Source organism: Poecilia mexicana, unplaced genomic scaffold (genome assembly GCF_051168715.1).
Source record: "Poecilia mexicana isolate PSO_F unplaced genomic scaffold, ASM5116871v1 scaffold_16, whole genome shotgun sequence".
NCBI lineage: Eukaryota > Metazoa > Chordata > Actinopteri > Cyprinodontiformes > Poeciliidae > Poecilia > Poecilia mexicana.
The window spans coordinates 20943230-20968346 of NW_028263385.1; the positions used below are offsets into that span (position 1 = coordinate 20943230).

General features: G+C 38.1%; 3 protein-coding genes across 5 annotated transcripts; 2 read left to right on the forward strand and 1 right to left on the reverse strand.

Moving 5' to 3' along the window:
• The first annotated feature begins 32 nt into the window (after positions 1–32).
• LOC148155077 (uncharacterized) lies at positions 33–3305 on the forward strand. The gene is made up of 3 exons (XM_088013757.1): positions 33–865; positions 1656–1803; positions 1919–3305. Exons 1-3 carry the CDS (start codon positions 419–421, stop codon positions 2083–2085), a joined length of 762 nt encoding a protein of 253 aa, XP_087869883.1. The 5' UTR covers positions 33–418; the 3' UTR covers positions 2086–3305.
• LOC106933017 (carboxypeptidase Q) lies at positions 1879–24750 on the reverse strand. 3 transcript variants are annotated; one of them, XM_015012043.2, is made up of 11 exons: positions 24634–24750; positions 24156–24294; positions 22461–22676; positions 22248–22364; positions 21956–22163; positions 21670–21877; positions 16986–17097; positions 15231–15322; positions 14540–14635; positions 13802–13907; positions 1879–2868 (listed from the first exon to the last, which is right to left on the reverse strand). In XM_015012043.2, exons 2-11 carry the CDS (start codon positions 24292–24294, stop codon positions 2702–2704), a joined length of 1461 nt encoding a protein of 486 aa, XP_014867529.2. In that variant the 5' UTR covers positions 24634–24750; the 3' UTR covers positions 1879–2701. The 3 variants fall into 3 exon arrangements, with proteins under 3 accessions (XP_014867529.2, XP_014867530.2, XP_087869881.1); XM_015012044.2 differs by having other exon boundaries at positions 24691–24744; XM_088013755.1 differs by lacking the exon at positions 1879–2868 and adding an exon at positions 13353–13586.
• Positions 8765–11850, forward strand: LOC148155078 (uncharacterized). The gene is made up of 3 exons (XM_088014149.1): positions 8765–9689; positions 10923–11061; positions 11170–11850. The coding sequence occupies exons 1-3, from the start codon at positions 9423–9425 to the stop codon at positions 11352–11354; spliced, it is 591 nt and encodes a 196-aa protein (XP_087870275.1). The 5' UTR covers positions 8765–9422; the 3' UTR covers positions 11355–11850.
• Positions 24751–25117: the final 367 nt, after the last annotated feature.

Below are 25117 nucleotides of genomic sequence, written 5' to 3' on the forward strand. Positions count from 1 at the left end.
CTAATTCATAACACTAGCTGGGTTTTCCTTCATTGTTTAAAGAGATCATTCTGATAATAAATGTGACACGCTTGTTTTTGCTATTGTGGCACTCATGCAGTGTAGATTTAGGCTTATTAAATTATTTCAGATTTCATTTGTCGTTAGAAATGTATTTCGAGTGTTTCTAATCACCTTTTGTCTTCCCAATGATGATATTACCTTTTCTCCTGCCTGGAGGATCGCACATGCAAACTGGGTGAACGCATCATAGCGACGAGGGACAGCAGTGCTGTACTTATCCTCCAATCCAGTTGGTGGCGGTAATGAAGAGAAAGTACACAAACCTCGCATGTGTCATTGATCGGAGTGTTTACTGGGATTCTTCCCACCTGGTTTTTCTCTCAATTCGCGTGTTTTTAAGTGATTTATTCCTTCAATGGTGTGCATCTGCGTCGTTCAGGGCTGCGGGAAACGACCTGAGCCGTACGTGAGAAACCTCCATGGATTCCCGAATAACTTGGAGACGATAAAAGCCTGGAATGAGTTCGTGAGGAGGACCAGACCGACTTGGAATGGCAACACTCCTTCATCGAGGATCTGTAGCGAGCATTTCCAGCCAGATTGTTATACAAACCACATGGCCTGGTCGATGAAATGGGTTAGGAAGCTGGATCTGACAGATGACTTTCAGGTCCCAACAATATATCCTGTGGTGGTTAAGAAAAGTCCTGTATTACTCGCCAAGGATGACCGTAAAACGGGCAGAAAGATCAGCCCGACCCCACCGGGCAGTTCCACCATTCTTCCATCAGTAGAAATAAAAAAAGAGGAGGATGAGGATGAATCATACTGTTCAGGAGCCACAATGACACCTCTTATTCAGGTAATAAAAGGTGTTGCACTTTTTTCCCCTCATTAGATTGAAAATACCTGAACCTGCTCATTCTTATTCACTGATCAACCATTTATGTTTACTGGGATGGCTTGCTTCACTTAATTGGCAGGTTCACAGGCTAAGAAATTGATTTGATGTAATGGAGCAAAATAAGTAATAGTAAAATAAGAATGTATGTAGCCAAATGTAAGGAGCGGTTCTTTGACTGCAAGTGTTTTTTCACATTAAAATCTTCTAAATGTGAGCACCAAGCCACAAATCAACTTTTTTTTTTTTTGCGGGGGGGTGGGGGGGGCGTTGTCTGTAAATATGGCATATCGAAGGAATAGCCCTCACCGGCCCATGAAATAGCCTTTGAGTCAATTGGCCAATTATTTTTGGTCCCTTTTAAAACAAGGCTGCTCATGTTAAGGAACTGAAACTCCCACACCCTTCTTCCATTTTTAATGTGATTTGCCCTCAAAGAATGTCTGAACTTTCAGCATATATAACTTTAACTTGTCATGTCAGGTTAAGTTATATTGTTATAACTTGAATATGTTTAAGTAAAAAAAAGTATATATTTTTTCTTATTCGACTTCCACTTAGAATTTGTGCAATGCAGACACACGCATTATATGTAATTTAACAAATCACAAAATTCTAAGGGGTGAACTGTCCTGATCTGCTCTAATATTAGATTTTGGCTTGTCATTTCCTGTTATAAAGCGTAGAGTAAGGTAATATTGACAGGTTGTGATAAGGGCTGTAAAATCTCCCGGTTTGTGTGGCTGTTTAGGACTGTCATGTAAAGACGGAGTACCAGGTGATGTACTTTGTAAGACATGTGGCGTCCCAGACCGACCCTCCGTCCATTTCCACAAACACACGATCAGTCGGCACACAGCTGACCAGGATACCCCGACAAATTAAAGTTCAAACTACAGGTATATTACTTTGCACATAATGGGATTGCCGCTACTAAAATAATAAATTTGAGGAATAAAACTCATTCAGAAAACTTTCCGTTACTTCATTTTTATTTTTATGTTTTTTAAACAGGCTCACAGGTGATGTTTAATAGTGAACATCGTATTATCTGCACAGACCCCTTAAAGTCACCACGGCTGCTCCTACAACCAACTCTGGCAAAAAGACGATCCAAGAGACTTCGACTTGGACTAGAATATGAGGAGGAAGCTGTTCAGGACAAGACCAGCTCAACGTGAACCTGTGGACCGTTCTGGTGCAGCAGACGTACCTCTTGGACCAGAAAACAAAAAAAGCAGATGTCCATGTAGCTTTTATCTTTGGTGCAGGGAAAATATTTATCGAGCACCTTGTCAAAAATGACAAAGCTGTAAGTTTTATGCCGCAGCTAGAAACTGTGCAATGTTTGCTGGGATAGAAAGCTCAGTTCTACATTAATATCTCTTAGCAATCTGCATTATGCTATATCTTTGTGGCCTAATTTTACTACAATATTACATTAATAGGAAAAAAGAATGGCTATGCCTCCATCCATTAATTAAACCTGCTTGTCCTCATTGTCCATTAGAGACAGGCTTTCTCTAGTGGTTATTGACAGAGAATCAGGCCCTTGACAGGAAGATAAAATAAAACTAGGTGTTGCACTGAACATTTGCCATTCAAGAATATTGCCAGTAAAAATCTAATTCTGAAAATCTTTTCAAGTATATTGGGCTTAATTTAACTTTACATGCTACCCTTGTGCATCAGATTTTATGTTCTCTCATTCATCCCAACACTCGTGTCGTTTTGAGGACAAAACTAAAACTCATTCAGCAAAAGTGCAACCCGATTCAGGTTGTGATAAATCTGACATTACGGCCTTCTGGGCAGCATGTCCTCCAGGTCAGCCACGACGTACGCAACCACGGCCCACAACGCCGAGCAGAGGTCCATGTCGTGAGGGTCCTGGACTGTCATGGTGTCGCCCTCGCTGTGGTGAAACCAAAAGTAACGACTGTCTGCCACATGAAGGCTGGCCCCTGTGTGCAACATGAAGAATAATAGTCACACACAGTGGTCACAAATATGATCCGATACATAAAACAATAGTTTCAAGTGTTTCCACAAATTCCCCATTTGATTTAGGTCTGGACATTGACAAGCCAGTACTGCACATGAATATGCTTTCTTGTACACAGTTTTATTCCACTTCTGGTCGTATGTGTAAGAATCTTTCTGCTGGAATATAAATCTCTGCCCCTTCGTCCACATCTTTCACAGCATTTAATAGACATTATTCCAGGACTGTCCGGTAGTTAGCTTAATTCATCTTAATCAACTGTGACCAGCTTCCGAAAATATGCTTTTTTCTTGCCAATCCTCCACAAAAGGTGTGACTTGTGGAGTGCAAGCTATTAGTTATTATAAAAAAACAACTATTACCTCTTTTTAAAATAAAATTTTACATGTGCACATACTTTTAATGAGTGAGTTGTATTTCTTCTAAAGTTATTTGAAAAATTCCTGGGAAAGCTCCAAAAAGCAAGTAAAACATTAAATCATTCATAAATAAATGCATACAGTAGAGCTGGGGGTTTATTGCACAATTACTGTTCATATATTACATGGCTATAAAGTTTGCTGGAGCAAACAAATAACTACACACATCTCCGTTCTTTTTGGAAGTGGAGGTCACGTGTTTCCGGTCTTGTGAGAAATTCTGTTCCCCTGTGAAAATCTGTTCCCCCTGTGTCGGGAGCGCGCATTGCAGCCAGAGAAGTGGATTCGGCGGATCTGACCATTTTCACGGCGCTTCTGATCGATTTCTCGGTAAAAACTACTCATATAATCATGTCAGTGTTGTAACTTTCAGTTTAATCGGCAGCTATCAAAATAAAAATACATACGTAAATAAACGAGGTCTGGTGTGGAGGTCTTTTTACGCTGTTTTGTGTTATTTTAAACGTGAAGAGAATCGATCTTTTTTTTCAGCTTTTGTCTCGTAAGCCTCACAAATAAAAGTCAGTCAACAAACACAGGTTCCCAACACGAAGTGTGCATTTATAATTTTTCATTTCTGATAAAGGAGGAGGGAAGCTGGCTGATAGCAGGGCACAAAAATAAAGACTTCCTGAAAAGATCAGAGTGTAAACTTTTTGGCCAGTCACGTTCTAATGATAAATAAGGAAAATAAGGAAATGTCTAGTATGCTATCACACATAATAATTTTTGAGAATTTGGAAACAGTTACTTTTTATTTCCCAAAGTTATGGGGGAGAAGAGGAGAGAATGGATATTTCACCAGCCTGATAAAATCTGTTCCCCCAACTTAAAATGGAAACAAATTAATTTACCCACAAAGTCTTTTACTGTCTTCATTCCCTCATCATCAACAATAAATCCTGTGATTTTCATAACATTTGCTCTATTTTTGACAAAGTTAGGATGGGGGAACAAAATATCTTAACCGCCTGATAAAATCTGTTCCCCCTACTTAAAATGGAAACAAATTAATTTATCCACAAAGTCTTTTACTGTCTTCATTCCCTCATCATCAACAATAAATCCTGTGATTTTCATAACATTTGCTCTATTTTTGACAAAGTTAGGATGGGGGAACAAAATATCTTAACCGCCTGATAAAATCTGTTCCCCCTACTTAAAATGGAAACAAATTAATTTACCTGCAAGCCTTTTGCTGTGTTGATTCCACTCATTATCAACAATAAATCCTGCAAGTTTGAAAACATTTGCTCTATTTTTGACAAAGTTAGGATGGGGGAACAAAATATCTTAACCGCCTGATAAAATCTGTTCCCCCCCTTAAAATGGAAACAAATTAATTCACCAGCAAGTCTTTTACTGTGTTGATTCCACTCATCATCAACAACAAATCCTGTGATTTTCATAACATTTGCTCTATTTTTGCCAAAGTTAGGATGGGGGAACAAAATATCTTAACCGCCTGATAAAATCTGTTCCCCCTACTTAAAATGGAAACAAATTAATTTACCTGCAAGTCTTTTGCTGTGTTGATTCCACTCATTATCAACAATAAATCCTGCAAGTTTGAAAACATTTGCTCTATTTTTGACAAAGTTAGGATGGGGGAACAAAATATTTTAAGCGCCTGATAAAATCTGTTCCCCCTACTTAAAATGGAAACAAATTAATTTACCAGCAAGTCTTTTACTGTGTTGATTCCACTCATCATCAACAACAAATCCTGTGATTTTCATAACATTTGCTCTATTTTTGCCAAAGTTAGGATGGGGGAACAAAATATCTTAACCGCCTGATAAAATCTGTTCCCCCTACTTAAAATGGAAACAAATTAATTTACCTGCAAGTCTTTTGCTGTGTTGATTCCACTCATTATCAACAATAAATCCTGCAAGTTTGAAAACATTTGCTCTATTTTTGACAAAGTTAGGATGGGGGAACAAAATATTTTAAGCGCCTGATAAAATCTGTTCCCCCCCCTTAAAATGGAAACAAATTAATTTACCTGCAAGTCTTTTACTGTGTTGATTCCACTCATTATCAACAATAAATCCTGCAAGTTTGAAAACATTTGCTCTATTTTTGACAAAGTTAGGATGGGGGAACAAAATATCTTAACCGCCTGATAAAATCTGTTCCCCCCCTTAAAATGGAAACAAATTAATTCACCAGCAAGTCTTTTACTGTGTTGATTCCACTCATCATCAACAACAAATCCTGTGATTTTCATAACATTTGCTCTATTTTTGCCAAAGTTAGGATGGGGGAACAAAATATCTTAACCGCCTGATAAAATCTGTTCCCCCTACTTAAAATGGAAACAAATTAATTTACCTGCAAGTCTTTTGCTGTGTTGATTCCACTCATTATCAACAATAAATCCTGTGATTTTCATAACATTTGCTCTATTTTTGCCAAAGTTAGGATGGGGGAACAAAATATTTTAAGCACCTGATAAAATCTGTTCCCCCCCTTAAAATGGAAACAAATTAATTTATCCACAAAGTCTTTTACTGTCTTCATTCCCTCATCATCAACAACAAATCCTGTGATTTTCATAACATTTGCTCTTTTTTTGACAAAGTTAGGTGGGGGAACAAAATATTTTAGCTTTCAGCCACCTGAAATAATCTGTTCCCCCTACATGAAATGGACATGTACAGTGAATTATTTTCTTTGTTACCTAAAATGTGAATCATTAAATGAAGCTGTTTATTTCAGTTTGCAGAAAAAACTCCTAGCAAAAGAGGTTGTGGATTTTCCTGTTTCCACTGCGGCGTCTACAGCATGAGGTTGGACATTGCTGTGAGACTTATTCTTAACAGTGGTTGTTATAACATTAATATTCTTATTTTGAGTGTTAATGAAAATTTTTGTCATGACTATAATTTGTATGTTTTGATAAAAAAAATATGTACTTAGCCAAACTTAATACATCAACATGTGAAAACAGTTATTTAACAAAATTGTTAAATATGAACACTTAATAAGTACAATAACTGAAACTTCAATAAAGGTTAATTTCAGATGTTTTTTGGATCTGTGTCACATGAGACCTGCTCCAACTCCAAAACTCACACCTAGACTCTTCAAATCTACACTAAATTATTCTCAACTAATAGCAGAATATTTTAATCCATGTTTGGGATTTGTGAAACCTTTAAGTGATTTGTCAGACTTCAATAAAGATGAGATTACCATTCACACTTGTCCCATGCAGTCTTTTTCAAAATCAATTCTAATTCTTCTTCTTGAAGAGGAGAATAATCTAGTCCAGATTTTAAGTGTCACATTTTTAATTTTTTCTAATAATGTTCATATGCAGGATGTTGGGGGTTTTCTTGACCCTCAACCGCATCTACTTTTAATTAACTACAGGAAATGAAATTATTAAGTTATAGACAAACAATTTTTGTTAATTAATGTTATAACAACCACTGTTAAGAATAAGTCTCACAGCAATGTCCAACCTCATGCTGTAGACGCCGCAGTGGAAACAGGAAAATCCACAACCTCTTTTGCTAGGAGTTTTTTCTGCAAACTGAAATAAACAGCTTCATTTAATGATTCACATTTTAGGTAACAAAGAAAATAATTCACTGTACATGTCCATTTCATGTAGGGGGAACAGATTATTTCAGGTGGCTGAAAGCTAAAATATTTTGTTCCCCCACCTAACTTTGTCAAAAAAAGAGCAAATGTTATGAAAATCACAGGATTTGTTGTTGATGATGAGGGAATGAAGACAGTAAAAGACTTTGTGGATAAATTAATTTGTTTCCATTTTAAGGGGGGGAACAGATTTTATCAGGCGGTTAAGATATTTTGTTCCCCCATCCTAACTTTGGCAAAAATAGAGCAAATGTTATGAAAATCACAGGATTTGTTGTTGATGATGAGTGGAATCAACACAGTAAAAGACTTGCAGGTAAATTAATTTGTTTCCATTTTAAGGGGGGGGAACAGATTTTATCAGGCGCTTAAAATATTTTGTTCCCCCATCCTAACTTTGTCAAAAATAGAGCAAATGTTTTCAAACTTGCAGGATTTATTGTTGATAATGAGTGGAATCAACACAGCAAAAGACTTGCAGGTAAATTAATTTGTTTCCATTTTAAGTAGGGGGAACAGATTTTATCAGGCGGTTAAGATATTTTGTTCCCCCATCCTAACTTTGGCAAAAATAGAGCAAATGTTATGAAAATCACAGGATTTGTTGTTGATGATGAGTGGAATCAACACAGTAAAAGACTTGCAGGTAAATTAATTTGTTTCCATTTTAAGGGGGGGGAACAGATTTTATCAGGCGCTTAAAATATTTTGTTCCCCCATCCTAACTTTGTCAAAAATAGAGCAAATGTTTTCAAACTTGCAGGATTTATTGTTGATAATGAGTGGAATCAACACAGCAAAAGACTTGCAGGTAAATTAATTTGTTTCCATTTTAAGTAGGGGGAACAGATTTTATCAGGCGGTTAAGATATTTTGTTCCCCCATCCTAACTTTGGCAAAAATAGAGCAAATGTTATGAAAATCACAGGATTTGTTGTTGATGATGAGTGGAATCAACACAGTAAAAGACTTGCTGGTAAATTAATTTGTTTCCATTTTAAGTAGGGGGAACAGATTTTATCAGGCGCTTAAAATATTTTGTTCCCCCATCCTAACTTTGTCAAAAATAGAGCAAATGTTTTCAAACTTGCAGGATTTATTGTTGATAATGAGTGGAATCAACACAGCAAAAGACTTGCAGGTAAATTAATTTGTTTCCATTTTAAGTAGGGGGAACAGATTTTATCAGGCGGTTAAGATATTTTGTTCCCCCATCCTAACTTTGGCAAAAATAGAGCAAATGTTATGAAAATCACAGGATTTGTTGTTGATGATGAGTGGAATCAACACAGTAAAAGACTTGCTGGTGAATTAATTTGTTTCCATTTTAAGGGGGGGAACAGATTTTATCAGGCGGTTAAGATATTTTGTTCCCCCATCCTAACTTTGTCAAAAATAGAGCAAATGTTTTCAAACTTGCAGGATTTATTGTTGATAATGAGTGGAATCAACACAGCAAAAGGCTTGCAGGTAAATTAATTTGTTTCCATTTTAAGTAGGGGGAACAGATTTTATCAGGCGGTTAAGATATTTTGTTCCCCCATCCTAACTTTGTCAAAAATAGAGCAAATGTTATGAAAATCACAGGATTTATTGTTGATGATGAGGGAATGAAGACAGTAAAAGACTTTGTGGATAAATTAATTTGTTTCCATTTTAAGTAGGGGGAACAGATTTTATCAGGCGGTTAAGATATTTTGTTCCCCCATCCTAACTTTGTCAAAAATAGAGCAAATGTTATGAAAATCACAGGATTTATTGTTGATGATGAGGGAATGAAGACAGTAAAAGACTTTGTGGGTAAATTAATTTGTTTCCATTTTAAGTTGGGGGAACAGATTTTATCAGGCTGGTGAAATATCCATTCTCTCCTCTTCTCCCCCATAACTTTGGGAAATAAAAAGTAACTGTTTCCAAATTCTCAAAAATTATTATGTGTGATAGCATACTAGACATTTCCTTATTTTCCTTATTTATCATTAGAACGTGACTGGCCAAAAAGTTTACACTCTGATCTTTTCAGGAAGTCTTTATTTTTGTGCCCTGCTATCAGCCAGCTTCCCTCCTCCTTTATCAGAAATGAAAAATTATAAATGCACACTTCGTGTTGGGAACCTGTGTTTGTTGACTGACTTTTATTTGTGAGGCTTACGAGACAAAAGCTGAAAAAAAAGATCGATTCTCTTCACGTTTAAAATAACACAAAACAGCGTAAAAAGACCTCCACACCAGACCTCGTTTATTTACGTATGTATTTTTATTTTGATAGCTGCCGATTAAACTGAAAGTTACAACACTGACATGATTATATGAGTAGTTTTTACCGAGAAATCGATCAGAAGCGCCGTGAAAATGGTCAGATCCGCCGAATCCACTTCTCTGGCTGCAATGCGCGCTCCCGACACAGGGGGAACAGATTTTCACAGGGGAACAGAATTTCTCACAAGACCGGCGGAGATACGCTTCACTGTTTGCAGGCATGGCCCAGATGGAAAGACGCTGTATTCTGAACTGCGATGCTCAACAGATCAGGTTTGGACTCCCGCAACGCGCCGACCAGAAGGAGAAGTGGTTGCGGTTCATCTTCAACAGCATCCCCAAGCAGTACCAACCCGACCTTGTGTTATGTGCACAGCATTTTACAAAAGCCTGCTTCCTGAACTGGTCCAAGTGGTCGGAGAAGTTGCAGCTGAGAGATGGAGCGGTTCCGACGCTCCGGAACCCGTATCACGATCCAGGAGTGTATGTAAGTACAGGAAGCGGGTGTGTGCTGGGGAAAAAAAAGCCTGCAAAGTGTGCAGATGCACTAGGAAGGAGAAAGCGGTCGGTAGTTCTAATTCCGATGAGATCATTGGATAGGCCGAGCAGCACGAGCTAGCTTCAACCAATCAGATGAGCGAATCGTATGCAGTGAGCTTCCGAGCGAGGGGACGTCGCTCACTTAGAAATAATTCACCGGACTTCAAGTGAATTTACTTGGAAGTAGGGGATTTATTTTTATCACGACATTTTGCGATACTATTGTGATAACGGTAAAAGTGACGACTATAACTATTTATTACTTATTTTCTAGTGCATGGGTGTGATTGCATGACAAATTAATCAAACCCCCACAAACACAAATGTATTTATCACTAAACTGCTCGCAGTTTAGTGATATATATATATAAATGAATATATTAATATATTTAAGAATATTAAATTCATTAACAGTGGATAAAATAGTAAAAATAATTGTTTTTTTTTTAACACTAAAATTTATTGTGACAATAAATCAAAATTCTTCCAAGAAATTTATCACATAATATGATAAATACTCGTCCCTATTTGGAATTGTTGTATTTTGGAAATGCATTTCAAAAACTGAAACTTGAAACTATATAGATACATTTCCTAAATTTATGTTGACCACTAAGTCTAGTGTGGAAAGGGCCCAATGCCAGTGTTCAAACTTTTTTCTTTTGCTGGCTAAAATTGTCAAATTTTGTTTTCCAAATTTAAATAGCTAAGTATTTTAATTTCGAATTATACAATTTTTGCATGTTAAATGTATTCAACATGAGCATGTGAAAAGAAACTAAAGTAAACTGATTATTTTGTAGAAAATAAAAATTGTTGTAGATCCAAAAATGTGCCAGAAATGTCTTAACTTTTTGGATTGAATTACTGGTCATTGAGTGAAAATCTAATTCTGGAAATTTACACAAAGTATCTGCATCACCTCCATTTGGTTTAGGCCCAAATTCATACTATTCTTAAACTAGTCTGGAAAACAGAGAGTTTATTTTATTTTTTTTTACTATTTTCTGTCTAAATGGATAGATGGACATGAGCGAGTTAACATGAGCTTGATGAGAAAAAAAAAAGTTTGTTTACTACCGACTATTGCTTTATGTCTGATATGTTATTCAAAAACATAACATAATGCTGACCAGTTGAGGTCGGGTGTGTAAAACCTATCATTTGTTTCAATGTTTAGGAATATCGTGTGAAAACCACATGTGAGGTGGCATCTGCTGTAAACCATGTGGCCTCCCAGACTGAGCCCCTAACCACAGAAACGCGAGCAGTCGGTGCACGCCTGCCTGTCACGTGTCCGAACAGCTTTAAAAGCACAGGTTTGAAAATTAACCTTTCAATAAATCGAAACGATAAAGCTTACTGGTCTTTTACACGATTGTCTTCAGATGCATTTGTTTTAAACATTCTGTTAATTTGTGTTGCAGGTATGCAGGTCGGAGTGAAGAGACGAAATTGTGGCGTTTGCACAGAAACCATCACCTTAGACAGCCCCCTGCTGCTCCTGCAGCCTGGAGAAAAGCTGAAGGAGAGACCATCCAAGAGACCTCGACTCAGCCTGGCAGAGGAGGTAGTGGTCCCCTCAGAGAGCAGCAAATCCAACTCGACATGAACTGCATCACGCTGAGGTGCAAGCAGATGTCTTTTACTTCCGAGTGGAGAATGACAGACTTTAACACGCAGAGCATTTTTTTTCTTTGGTGCTGCAACGCCTCACCTAGAAAAGCCACGTGAGGCTTAATTGCACAACTTTTCGCACCAATATTTCACACCTTGCCATCTGCCCCATGTTGTGGAAGCTCCCTGTGAGGCACAGAAGCTGTCGGGACCCAGAGCCGTCAATGTGTCTCAGTTCGATTTCTGATCTCATGGATTTCCTGGATCGAAGCTACAGAGGTAACAAAGCAGCTCTCTTTTTGAGGGGAATGACTCCACAGAGACTACTGCACAAAGAAAATAAATCACACTATGTTGACACAAAGCTTTGAAATAGCCAAGAAATTGCAGTTTGGATTAAAGATGCCAAGCTTGTTACCAACTCTGTGGCCTTAGGCCAAATTAGATTGTGTAATTTGATTTGTGAAATAAATATTTCATTGCCGTCTTTATTCTTCAGTGCATGCCATTTTTTTTCTTTTTTGCTTGAAACAAGATAGCGTCAGCCTATAAAGCGTCATACCAAACATCTACTGATCTTAAAAATGTTTTCAAACATTATTTTACTTTTTTGTTTGCTCTTCACACTTAACAGTTTTCCTTAAACAGACAGCATCTTTGTAATAAAAAACAGTTAAATATGCTCCATATTTATACTAGTCAGTCTGGGATAAATAGGATGGATTCATATATTTGAAAAAAGAAAAAAAAAGGACAATGTGTGAAAATAATAATATATAAAATTTTGGAGTTTTGGACCAAGTAGGTTTTCCAAAAAGACAAACTGCTAAATTATTGAAATCGGTCAAAGTTTTAAAGAGGTAATCCTAAAATCCTGATCTCAGGACTTTAGGATTGGGGAGAATTTGTCTTGATTGCAAATGACAGGAATATTCCAATTGGGCCTATGAAAAATGCTGTGAGTAAAAGGAGGAAGTGCCAGAAACACGCTAAAGTTATTGTTTCTTGCACTTCCTTTAGAGTGCCAGAAACAATAACTTTAGGGCTGTACTAATTTAAATCACTTAGATTTTGTGTGTTTAAAAAAATGTAGCACAATTAATTCCTTTTTCTTTTTACATGCAGAAGTTCCTAGCTGAACTTTCCATTTCCATATTTCTGGTACGCCCGTAAATCTGAAGCGCAAGCGACATTTGCAAACAGCAATGAACAAAGTTGCTTTTCTTGGCTCATTGGGGGTTAATTTCTGTTTCAAAAGTGATCTAATAGAACTGGAAAAGATTAATGTGTGGAATTTGTACAAAAAGCAGTTGGTTTATCATCATTGTTATTTAAGCCTGAAAAACCATCTCTACGCAAATAATCAGCAACAAACAGCAAGCCTCTAAAAACCTGTTCAGCGAATCATTGAATCTGACCAAACGAGACTGATCTGTACAGTTTGTTTTATCTGTACACCACCCTCCTTTCTGGACTTTCCAAAATGGTTTCTTCACCCAACAATAACACAGCGACTATCCAAGAGCAGACAGGAAGAGAGGGCTCTAGGTTTGCTGCTTATCTAAGGCTGTACATTCAGAGCGAATTGTTCCCGTTTTGAGAAGTTTATTCCTGCTTAGAATATCTTCAGAAAAAATATATAAATTATAGTTTAAAGCTGATCAGATCGGAGTATCTTCATTAATACTTACCCTGTATAAACAGTCTTGCACCCATCTTTTCTAAATTGTTTAATTTGAAATTTTAGTTTTGTTCCCTTTGGCTTGTATTACATGTATAATATTGAGTAAGTGAACAGGCCGATTGCAGCACCGCTGAAGACAGCAATGCTGGAAAAATGCCCTTTGATCGAGACACTGAACTCTCAGCTGTTTCGCTGCAGCTTTTAAAACGTTCCACAAGGAAAACTCTTGTGATGCGATTCTCTTTGTTTCCTCTAAAGATCATACACATACATCGCAACGAAATGATAGAAACTGTTTCAACAACAGGATTAAAAGTGATGCATATATATTTAAGCTCTGCAAAGCAATTCACAGAATACTTTTCGGCCCCATGCTTTAATATTAGTTTACGTTTTCACAAAGATCGACGTCTGGCATCAGTTAGAGGTCCGGTTTCCGATCTCTGACTTCATACCAGGATTCTGAGTGGAAGCTTTATATCCATACTTAGACCATCTGAAAGTTTCATTTCGTGGTTCCATTGAATTTCTATCGCCACTTCCCTATAACAAAACCAAGCTGTTTATAGTTCCGCAATCAGCAGAAAAAGGCTATGAAAAAGACAAACCACAACTAATGGGTATTTCCATTTTGATGCATGTTCTGAAAAATGCAATTTAAGGTTTTAGCACATATAGGTCTTCGTTTTTCTGCGTGTCCACCTAATTTTACCTCGTGTGCCATTTGCACATGCATATTGCATATTGATCACACTAACCTGGGACTCCTGCTTGCATCCACAGAAAGATATCTGTTCCCTCAGCGTCGGTCTCCAGTTTGGTCACATTAATGGGAGCCAAAAGTTTGATCACTTCTTCCATCACCTGTAGATACGGAAAGTCATTTGTTGTTATAGCTTTTTAATAACAATGCAAGAGGTAAAACCTATCTATTGTTTTATATTATACAACAGATTCAAAGCCATATGATAAAGTGTCACATGGGATTCCTATACATTTTTATTCCCAATATTTTCCCAAAGCCAAATGTTCTGATTTCTTAGTCAATTGCTGTCTGATTTCAAGATTTATGGATGAATGTGTGGACAGATGAAACAGAAGACGCATAGAAAGATAGACTGATGGATGAAAGGACAGATGGATGGGTATGAGGACCTTAAAGAAGAAAACTGTCTAAAATGAAGGCCAGATTTTGCAAATAAAAGGGGAAAAATTACATTATAAGTAAAAAAAAACAACATATAAATGGCTCTGACTGAAGCAACTAAAAATAGAGACAGAATAAAATCTAAAAACACAAACCATTTTCTACTCCACATATTTTTTTATAATTTCTTTTAGATGTTTCTGTATCAATAAACAGTAAAGTTTTAGTATTTCAAGCTGAACTGAACAAATATTTTCCATGCAACAGTTTCTCACCTCACCCTGTACAATTGATGTCTTAAGTTTCTAAAAACAGCTGAGTCCTTTTGTAGTTTGACCTTTGATCTCACCTTTCGTGCCGCATCACTGCCTAAAAACTGCAGACCCATCGGGGTGAACGTCCCCAAGTCAGACTCCATAACAAGGTCAAAGTTGGAGATGTTCTCCTGTGTGGGGAAAGGAAGTGAAGCAGGTGGGTGAGGATAAGATAAAGCAAATGTAAACACAATGTTGGGAAAGCATGAAAAAAAAAAAGGCACAAAATGGTTTGTAACCCCACAAAAGATTCAATCCAGTCAGTTACATCAACCTTTACATCTGATCACACATACTATAAACAACCACTAGGAGTCGCTAAAGTGACTTTGTTATTATAAAGGGAAATTAATTTTTATTTACACATTTCAGAAGGAACATAAAAAGCCCTCATGAGAGTTATGGCATCTTTGTGAAAAATGATTACTTTGTTTTCAAAAATGCATGAACTCTTTATCTCTGGTTTCAAGTAGTTAGCTTATCAGGATTTAGAGCCTGGTGGGAAGCCAAAGCTCTAAAGAAGGAAACTGTAAGACCCGATTGCTGCATAGAAAAATCTGGGAGCTGGCCAAGTGCTCACCAGTCTGCTGGAAGAACATTTCCACACTCGTACACGGTGCTTTCACAATGTCCTGACCCTTCCTGCTCTGTTTCAGCAGGAGAGATATTTGCTTTCAGGCTGATATTGTGTTTTCCCCCCCTCTCTTAAGTGGAGAGCAGTAGTACCTTGTGTAGATTGAAGTACTGCTGTCCACCGACACCACCCTGCTCCTCACCTGTCCACAGAACCGCTCGCAAAGTTCTTCTTGGGCGCAAACCTTCGAGAAGATGAACACACTGTTTAGTCGCCTGGAGAACATTGGTGAACAAACAGCATCAAGAAGACCAGGTAACACAGCAGATAGGTCAGGGGATTTTAAAGAATCCTAGCCATGCTTCAGACCTGCCAAGATATGGCTATTCACCAAAACTAACAGGGTGGGAAAGGACAACATTTTTCTAAAGACCCGGCCAAGTGACGCATAGCCAGCGGAGAGGCTGCAGAAATCTATAGCTCTATTAAGTGAACTACTATCAGTTGTGTACATGAAACACAACCAAAAGAGTTTAGTTTTTAGTTTGTCACTTAGGTCGTAGGTCCCCAACCCTGGTCCTCAGGCCTCTTTGTCCTGCTTGTCCTGCAGATTAACTCTAACCTCCGTGGTTAGAGTTAATCTGCAGTGGTCATATCTAAAAGCATCAGAGGGTCCAGCTGTAGTTTGGAAAGGTAAATGTGAGGTTAGTTTTGTGAGCTAAGCTGTTTCAAGGACTGACGCTAACAAAGCAGCAGCAATAAGAGAAGAGGCCCAGAATGGTGCTGCAGCAGCAAGTCACTCCTTAACATTCCTCAAGAGGCTCCAGATTCCTTTTCAGATGATTTCCAAGGAGATAAATCCTTTGACTTAACTGCTGAAGGGAGGCCTCTATGATGTCTTTTATTTCCAGCTAAAAATGATCAAGTTAAATTAAAATACTGGAGAAACTTTAAATCTTCACTAAAATGTAACATGATAAAATCCTGACCCATTTCCTGGAGCGTTAACACCAAAATAAAAGGCAAAGAAAGCCCAGCAGAGGATTTCAGCCTCCTCAGACATCTGAATCAAGAGGGAATTCCTCCCTCCATCTTCACAGAGAAACTCCTAACCACGACTTGGCAAAGCAGATGCACAATAGCTGACAGGAAAGCTCTCCACAGAGTGATGAGGATGCCTGGGACACCGATTACAGTCTTGCCTTCTGCGATCTGGAGGAATATCTCTCTCTGTTTTAACAAAGGGTTAACGGGAAGAGCAATAGGTTATTTCCTCCAGCTATGGGACTGCTGTATTTCCATTACTGCTCACCATATTTCTAATATTTGAACAAAAGGAGGAGCTGGGAATATTTTTGCAGCAAGCAGCCTTTCTGTCATTCTTAAAAATGAGGCCAGTCCAAGGAAAACAATGGGAATGTCAGAGGTGAAAGGAACTTCTGAAACACAATAGACTCATATTTCTCATGAGTTAAAACAATATCAGATTTTGTAGGATGCAACGTTCCCAAAGAACATCTGCAAAACAAAGCTGAAGATATCAACGGCCACACTATAACATCATCTCGTTACATAGATATTACATCAGTGCGTAAATCTCCTTCAAAGATTGGTTTTTAAAATGGATGCGAGGGATTTTTCCTCCTAAAGCAACTGAAACCCTACTCCTTAGGTGAATCCCCTCTAAAGATAGTGAAAACTAGCCCAAACCAGCCCTAGCACTGTGTCTAAAGGTCATTCCTCTAAAACTACAAGCCTGCAAAGGCAGAAATAAAGAGTGATATCGACATGTCTGAGCAGAAACTGTCCTGGTTATGCAGGCAAAGACGTAAAATAAGAAGGAGAGGTATTAAGAGCTAAATATTGTATATGTGGAACTTTTCCCTCTACATTTTCCCAAGGGTTACCCAGGTCCTTGATGAGGGACAGAGCCTCCCAGGATATCATGGCTCCACCTCCATCATCCATGGCGCCCTGGCCCACATCCCAGCTGTCCAGATGACCGCTCAATAGGACAACCTGTCAGAGAGTGCAGATAAACTGTGTAAACATCAACAGGAGCCACTGCAGGAGCGTAAGGACGCAGCAGTTTCAAAATGCACATTCAGGGATATTCCACGGAATAAGATTTTGCTACCCAGCCCTTTTTACGTCCACATCTCTAAACAACTCTATTGAACAAACAATATATCTTACATTTAATGGACAATATGCTATCAAACAAAAAACAGCTGATTTTTTTTTCCTTAACACACAAGATCAAAAAAGGTAAAAGAACAGAATCTCTTTATCTGGTTCAGGAATCTGAAAGCGAGACAGACATTCCTGTCAGCCGGACGATCCTGACCCCCAAGTTACGAAAAGCAGATCTTGACCTGACAAACTATCTGGTCAACAACCCAGAAGTCAAAACATTCCTTGAAATGAACTGTTCCGTGTCCAGCTTAAATCCTCTGTCAGCAATGGATTATTAATCAGTGGAGAAGCAACTTTTACACCATTTAAACTGAGGACATTTCACATTTACTACAGCACCAAATAATCACTTGCTTCTTAAGCAAATTGCTTTATCTCCCACCCACTCAAAAACAGTGGAGTGAGCACTTGATTGGCTCTTCTCACCCACCAGAAACAGTTTCAAAACCTGAAATAATGCTTATGTATAAGAACAGGATTCAAGAGAAGGAACAAAAGACATTGTTTTTTTTCCTCCATAATTGATGGCGGATAATTTAAGCAGAGTCAGCAGCCAGAACATCAATGCAACCACAGGTGTCTGTTGTGTGCATTAATTTTCCCAGCTAGGAAAATATATAGGTTTACTATGATTTCTAAGCAGTCCTCTGGCAGTACAAAATGTCTGCCGACCTCTGTGGGTTGTGGTGTTAAATTAAATAAATGACAACTCCCTCCAAATATCCCTCCTTAATTTTTAACCAAAGACGCTGCAGCTCTAGAACTTGAAGCATATAAAGTGTTTCTCTGCAGCTGCTGTCTGACTGTAGGTGAGTATTACAACTTCACTTCTGTCAGCCAGATGTATGCCATTAGCTTTTTTAGGGAAAAAGTATTTGTGTTAAAACAGGGCTACGCGGTAAAAACATTGTTTTGACAGGTACATTATCAAGTGAACCTTTGTTTTCACCCCAGCAGAAACTCAAAGTGCTTTACAGATTAAAAACAAAGCAAAAAAAAGAAAAGAAATATGTAGTTTATTCGAATGCTTATGATAAAGGTTGATTATGTGGAAAAAGACTGATAAGACTTTCAGCTGCTTCCATTCACTAAAACTATGTTTTAGACTGCCACTGCAATACAAAGTACTCTGCTGACATGGCTGCTGGGAAAAATGGTCATAACAATAAGAGAAATGACAAAATCTATCTAAATTCAATTGGAATTTTAATTCAGAGTTTTGACACATCATTTAACACCGATGTGATTTACTGGCAGATCAGACTCGGCTCAGAGCACTGAGCATTTCCTTGGATAAGTTGCCAATTTAAGCCACCAAGCTGCTGCTTCTCAGACAACAGTTTGTCTTACTTCGTTCTTTTCACTGGACGAGTTGCAACATAAATCTTTTTCGTGGAAGTTTTATGCATTGATGCCTGAATTAACATAATGTCAAAATGTCACCCTTCAGCAACTTTTAGCTGCATATTTGCTTAGTTTAACATGTGCATTTTATTTTTACATATTCCAAAAACACTGGCATAGTAATGCCATGGTGTTTAAATCTGGAAAAACACCACACTTCCATCATTTTACAGATTTAGAAAAGACTGGAAATACTCAAACATTCCCTAAAAATACATTTATATATTCCATTCTGAACATCTAATTGCTGCATTTATTTCGAACTAAATGAAAACAAATTTAAAACAACCTCTAGTGTTTTGGTTCTCATTTGTTGTGTATATTTGACATGTTAAGTTTTTGTACTGTAACTAACCCGTTACAGAAAAGATAAGACACTGTTAACACACGAATGTAGGTAGATAGGTAATAATCAGTTCACACTACATTTGCATTTGCCTGAAATATTTTAACGTTTCACTGACTGCATCTGAGGTTGGATCCGTTTCCCTCAAAGATCTCTAAATTTGCATCCGTAGCCTTCACACCCCCATATTTTGTCTCAAGTAGCCATGCCGACTGTCCCCAACTAGTTCAGACGGATACAAGCTTAGTACAGCAGTGAATCTTTGGTAAAATCAGGAAAAAGATTGTACAGCTTGTTCCCAGCCTAACAACTTACAAGTCTGGACACAACTGAAGGGGAAAAGCTTTAGAAATGATTACTATACAGTTTAAAATATGTATTAGGCAGCACAAACAAAACAAGTGAAGCAGAAATCCTACACAGTGATTCAGAGAACTACATCAGAGCCTTTCTGAGGGAAAAACAGCAAAGCCTCCAAACGTCGGTGTAAACTTTGCAGACAGTTTACATGTTCAACAAGCTGCACAACCTACTACAGGGGAATAAACTAGTACATATCCTGTTTCAAAATTTTATTTCAAAGAAAGATTGAAAGCAAAGTCTGAGTGGGAGGGAAAAAAAATCCAAGCACCTCAGCAGTCTTGGATGACTTAAAAGGGCAACCTAGCTGGAAATGACTCACAAAACCTCAAATGTACATTTTTCTTTAAGCAAGTGTGCATGCTCTCTCTCTCTCTCTCTCTCTCTCTCATACACACACAGCCAGCCACAACTGCTGCTGCTACAGTGAGCTGGAACACAAAGTTTCAGGGCCAGACATGATGTCACACTGACCATGTGTTTCAGTTCCCTTTCCTACACAGATGGACTGAATGTTAGCTCAGGACCGTGGCTAGAAGCTCACAAAGCAAAAACATTATAAACTTATTTCTAATGTAATGTTAAGAATGAAAATCCTAATCGATGAATCATAATTTGTAGTGACACATGGAGCATAAAATCAGCACCTTGTCAAAAATGACATAAAACTAAGTTTTATGCCACCGCTAGAAACTGTGCAATGCTTGCTGGGATAGAAAGCTCAATAGTAGCTAACTTAAATCTGATTGAGAAAGAGGAAATTTAAGTGCATGCATTTCAAATATTATTTAAAAAAAAAGTATGAACATGTAACATGCAAACAGAGGCCCAGGGCTCAGCTTTGGAGATTCATCTCAGTCTGACCTTCAGAGCAGCTTGCTGGACCTTTTCCTGCAGGAATAATTATCAGCTGTCCTAAATGTTTTCTATTTGCTGATGATCACCCCGGTTTAGGGGAAAATCATTTTTTTTAATAGAGCTTTTCAGATTGATGGACATCAGGAGTTGCTTCTCAAATAAGTCTTTCCTATTTGGCATTGTGTTTTACAAAAGCTCTTGAAGGTATCAGACCAGAAAACTGTCACAGCTTCTGTATTTAAAGGCATGTCGAACATTATTTATGCTCTTCTCAAAACTTAAAGGGAAACTCATTATACAGATTGAAGGCCTCCTTGCCATCACCTTAATCTTTACCTAACTATCAGATTCAAGCCAGACTTTGGCTTGGCCACTCAAAAGCATTATTACTTCCAGTCAGAAGACTCATTTTGGTCAAATCAAAACATCGTTTCTCAATTCCTGTCCTCACGGCCCCCTGCCTTGCATGTTTTAGGCGTTTCCCTTCTGCCACACACCTGAATTGAAGCTGTGGGTGATGGTCATGCAATCATTTGAATCAGCTGTTCTGGAATACAGGCTCATCTAAAACAAGCAGAACAGGAGGGCCTAACGACTAAAACTGAGAAGCACTGCCTTAAGTGTAAATAATTTGAGCAGAACTATATCTGTTACACTTCCTCTCTTCTGTCAGGATAAGCTATAAATGATTTTTCAGACAGTGCATTTATAGACCAATTACTTTGTCATTTCCCCATAAAAGACTCATAACATAAAAGTTGAGGACCAGTTGGGGGGGAGAAATCATATCTCTTTACAACTATTATGGCCAGCTCTCCTTGTTGTCGTAGCAACATGCAATCTATTGTTTTATTGAAACAAAGCCATTTATGCATCAGGAGGAATATCTTGTTCTCCTTTTACAGAAAAAAAAAATCTGCCCTGACACTAAAACCCAACCAGACCCACCAAGTGTCCGTGAGGAAAAGACACCGTAGGCAAAAAAGTGCCAGGCCAACTTTATGCTACTTATAACTAAATCACAGTTCAAATAATTACATTTTGGAAGTTTATGAACATAGAAATACACTTGTTTACATAACAGAAATCTGCTCTGTGAGATAGAGGTTCCCAGAAAGACCAGGTGCCTCTACAGCAAAATAAATGCTGACCAAACACTTTGGGAAATCTTTGTAAAGGAAAACCAGGGGTCGCCTTGCAATCCTCCAACATGATAAAGTAGGGACACAGAACGATTTTTTTTTAGATTTAGTATTGTATAAACCTTAAACAATATATACATTTTTCCATGCACATCATTCAGATTATCCACCCAACACGCTTACCCTGCGACTAAAACTTCTTGTGTGAGGTAAAAACAAAGAGACTGTGGTCTGATGGTTTACAGAGATAAATAAGTCATGCAGGTAGACATGAGTGAATGCTACCTGCTCCGGGTGCTGCCAGCCTCTTATCTCGGCCACTGTGTTAAAAGAGTCAGCATCCGGCAGAGTCTGGGCTCCCATTACAAGTCTGACCACAATCTTCTGTTTGTTTTGGGCCAAACGCCACATTAGCTCAGCATCCTCCACTGTGATGCAGGCTGTGGGGATTCGCTTCACTCCCTCTTCGTAGATCTGCCAACCTGTGTGAGGACTAGAAGGAAAAACCACAACGATGGGAAACTATCCGCATTAACTGGAGGGGCACTAGACAGCGAAAGGGGACAAATACCTGTTTATAGAGAAAGGGGTGACGGAGCGAACGAGTGTGGCCACAGCTCCCACTTTAGCTGCCTCTGAAGCACCGAAAGCGCGATAAGCAACCGTCTCCGGGTAGTTAGTAAAAGGCTGGTTAAAAACCACAATCCTCCCTGTGGCCTCGCTGGCTCTACGCTTCAGTTCCTCAAAAGACTGAACCACCAACACCTCAGCCTCAACACCTGAACAGATGGGAACAAGTCAGTGAATGCTAATAAAGTGCTGGTGCACAAATTAACATGGCTTAATAAAGTGTGATCGTCAACCTTCTGGAGGCGTTCCGACACTGCTGCCCAGGCCCAGCATGGCCAGGCTCTTGGTCCTGGGCTTAATCATCTCTGCACTTTCCTTTCCTCTTACCCAGTGAGGGATTTTTACTGGTTCTGTAGAAGAAACAAGACAAGTGAAAAACAAATCCAAAAAAAATATACAAATCGAGGTTCTCAGGAAAGATTTCGTAGCACATCTTCAAAACTCACCCAGATGAACATCCAGTCCATCCTGTTTCATGGCATTGTACATGTATTTAATAGCCATTTCCAGGTTCTGTGACCCACTGACCCGGTTCCCTATGGTGTCAGTAAAGTCAGCCAGCCGTCTGTAGGAGCGGTTCTGGGCCGCACCAAATACAGCTAGCTCAATGATGCGCTTGGCCACATCTTCATATCTTCCCACCTCTGCTGCTACATCTGGAGCTGGGTTCCAAAAGAATATAAACTGTATTTTCTTTTTTATAAAAGTTTGACTAAATCTACAGCAGAACAATTAGGATTTATTTTACTGGATTATGTCGACAATAACATGTCGATACATTCCTGAATAGACAGAAATAGTTTGGTGAAGGTGACACAATATAACTTATGAATTATCACTATGAAGTGTTATACCCTCTATAAAAGAAACTTTGGCTGTTTGCTGGTCTGGAGTTAAGTGTTAACACAAAGCCAAGAAGTGAAAACATCAACAATCAAATCAGATAAGCAAATTCTGCAGCTCGTCAATTGGTTTTAGGTTATAAAACAAATTTTAGTCCAATAGATAAGAAGATTAACAAGGAGAAAGAATGTAAATCAGCTACAGATCTTCCAAGAGTTTGTCCCAGAAAATTTACCCCAACTGGTTCAACTCTGCTCCAATACACCCGACTCAAAATGCCGAACTGCCTCCTGTGTGTGTCAACAAATTTTGCAAAGGCCTGGTCATTAACTATTCATTTAGTTCAGGTGTGTTTGAGCAGGAAGGTATCCAGAAGTTGCAGGACACAAGCACTCAAGAACTGGAGCAGTAGATCTCCGACTTTGAAGTTAGAGAAAAGGTATCAACAACAAAGTCCCATCAATCAAACTTTATTTGTAGAGCTCTTTTTATACAGAGAAGTGTAAGTACTTTACAGCAGTGTTTCCCAATCCTGGTCCTCAAGGAACACTGCCCTGCATGTTTTAGGTATTTCCTTGCTTCAGTCTAGCTGATTTCAATCGATGACTGATTAACAGGCGTTTGCTGAACTGCAATCAGCTGAATCAGGCACATTAAAGCAGGGAAACCTCTAAACCATGTAGGACAGTGTGCCTTGAGGACCAGGGTTGGGAAACACTGCTTTACAGCACTCAAAACACACTAGATATAATCAAATGTTGAATAAATAAATAGAACAAGAGGCAATTGTGTAGTTTGAGGGAAAGAAGGTTAAAAAGACAAATGTAAGTTCTGAAAACCTAAAGACATGAATAGTAAAAAAAAAAATACTAATAGAAAAAAAATGAATAAAATAGACATACCAGTTTCAATACTTTTAGCAAAATGTACAGTGCTTACACTAAAGCAACACTGTGGGGGTGTCCACTCTCTACTGCCTAGACATGCAAGGTACCATTTTGAAAAAACAAATTTGAGTGCAGCTAACCTAATTTTTTTTGTGTTGCCCTCGGACGTAATGGTGCCCTGGGCAGTGAGCCATTATGTCCAATAACAAAAAATCTTTACTGCACAGAACTGTTTGCAGAGAACAGTGGCTCTCATTTACTGGATTGTTTCAATAAAGGAGACTACTACTTTTGAAAAAAATAAAATAAAAAGGCTAGGTGGCTAGAGTAGTTCAATATGAAAGCTATGATTTGTGGGGGGGGGGGTTTCTTGCAAAAACAACTGGTTGCTAAGGTGTATGAATTATTTACCTTTCTTTGTGGTTTCATTAGATACAACCCTGATGGCAGGACTTCTGAAGCGCTCAGAGAGAGTATGGCTGTCAGAACCAAGTGACAAGATAAACATAAAAAGAGGAGGAAGAAAGGCCACTTTAACCTCTAATGTCATCTGTGGAAAGAAATGTCAAAGTGACCACAAATTAGACACAGCCAGTAAAATCTACGGGTTACATTTGGTGTACATATGATTTCTAACAGTGCAACTAGGTAGCATAGAGAATAAATGTGAACTCGGTATAAATTAAAACTCTGACCTGAGCAACACACACACACACACACACACACACAAAAACTAATGTTGAGCAGGAAGTCAATTTTGACCCTAATTGCAACAGATAGCAGGATATTAAAAAAAACTGACAATCCTTTTCAACAGCTGATAAGTCAATGGAACAATAATCGTAATTTTTTAAAAATAAAATCACATTAAAAATAAACAAACACAAACCCTTGAGATTGTTATCTTTGACGCTTCAAGATCTTATAAGGAGTTAAACGTCCTCACCGCATACAATGTAGAGATGCAGAAGTGTAATCTCTATTTCCGTATTATTTTGTGGTGCATGCAAACTTCCGGCTGGCGTCAGTTTTCAAAACAAAAGTATTACACATGTTTTTAATTTTGCGTAAAATTATTATTTTTTACTTATATTACACATGTATTTAAAACATGTGATATCTGTAAATGCATTTTTTTAAAATTAACTTTCAAGTATTCAAAGACGCACAATAGGAATAATTATGTATTTTACTGTGTCATTTACTTTGAAAGAAAATCTGTTCGACAAAAGCCTAAAATTTGGGAAATCAAAGTTGAACTTTGGTTCTATTGAAAAGAGAAAAGAAAAGAGAAAGAGTTTTCTTTTTTCTTCGTTTGGTTTTGTATTTTATCTCTCAGTTGTGCACAACAGTATCATGTTAATTACAGTTTT

Excerpts from the sequence above, each read along its gene's own strand:
- LOC148155077 (XM_088013757.1), top strand. The coding sequence starts at position 419 with ATGGTGTGCATCTGCGTCGTTCAGGGCTGCGGGAAACGACCTGAGCCG. Across the intron at positions 866-1,655 it reads CAATGACACCTCTTATTCAG|GACTGTCATGTAAAGACGGA; the intron begins GTAATAAAAGGT and ends GTGGCTGTTTAG. Across the intron at positions 1,804-1,918 it reads AATTAAAGTTCAAACTACAG|GCTCACAGGTGATGTTTAAT; the intron begins GTATATTACTTT and ends TTTTTTAAACAG.
- LOC148155078 (XM_088014149.1), top strand. The coding sequence starts at position 9,423 with ATGGCCCAGATGGAAAGACGCTGTATTCTGAACTGCGATGCTCAACAG. Across the intron at positions 9,690-10,922 it reads ATCACGATCCAGGAGTGTAT|GAATATCGTGTGAAAACCAC; the intron begins GTAAGTACAGGA and ends TTCAATGTTTAG. Across the intron at positions 11,062-11,169 it reads GAACAGCTTTAAAAGCACAG|GTATGCAGGTCGGAGTGAAG; the intron begins GTTTGAAAATTA and ends TTTGTGTTGCAG.
- LOC106933017 (XM_015012043.2), bottom strand. The coding sequence starts at position 24,294 with ATGACATTAGAGGTTAAAGTGGCCTTTCTTCCTCCTCTTTTTATGTTT. Across the intron at positions 21,878-21,955 it reads ACCCCTTTCTCTATAAACAG|TCCTCACACAGGTTGGCAGA; the intron begins GTATTTGTCCCC and ends TTTTCCTTCTAG. Across the intron at positions 14,636-15,230 it reads AGTACTTCAATCTACACAAG|GAGAACATCTCCAACTTTGA; the intron begins GTACTACTGCTC and ends TTCCCCACACAG.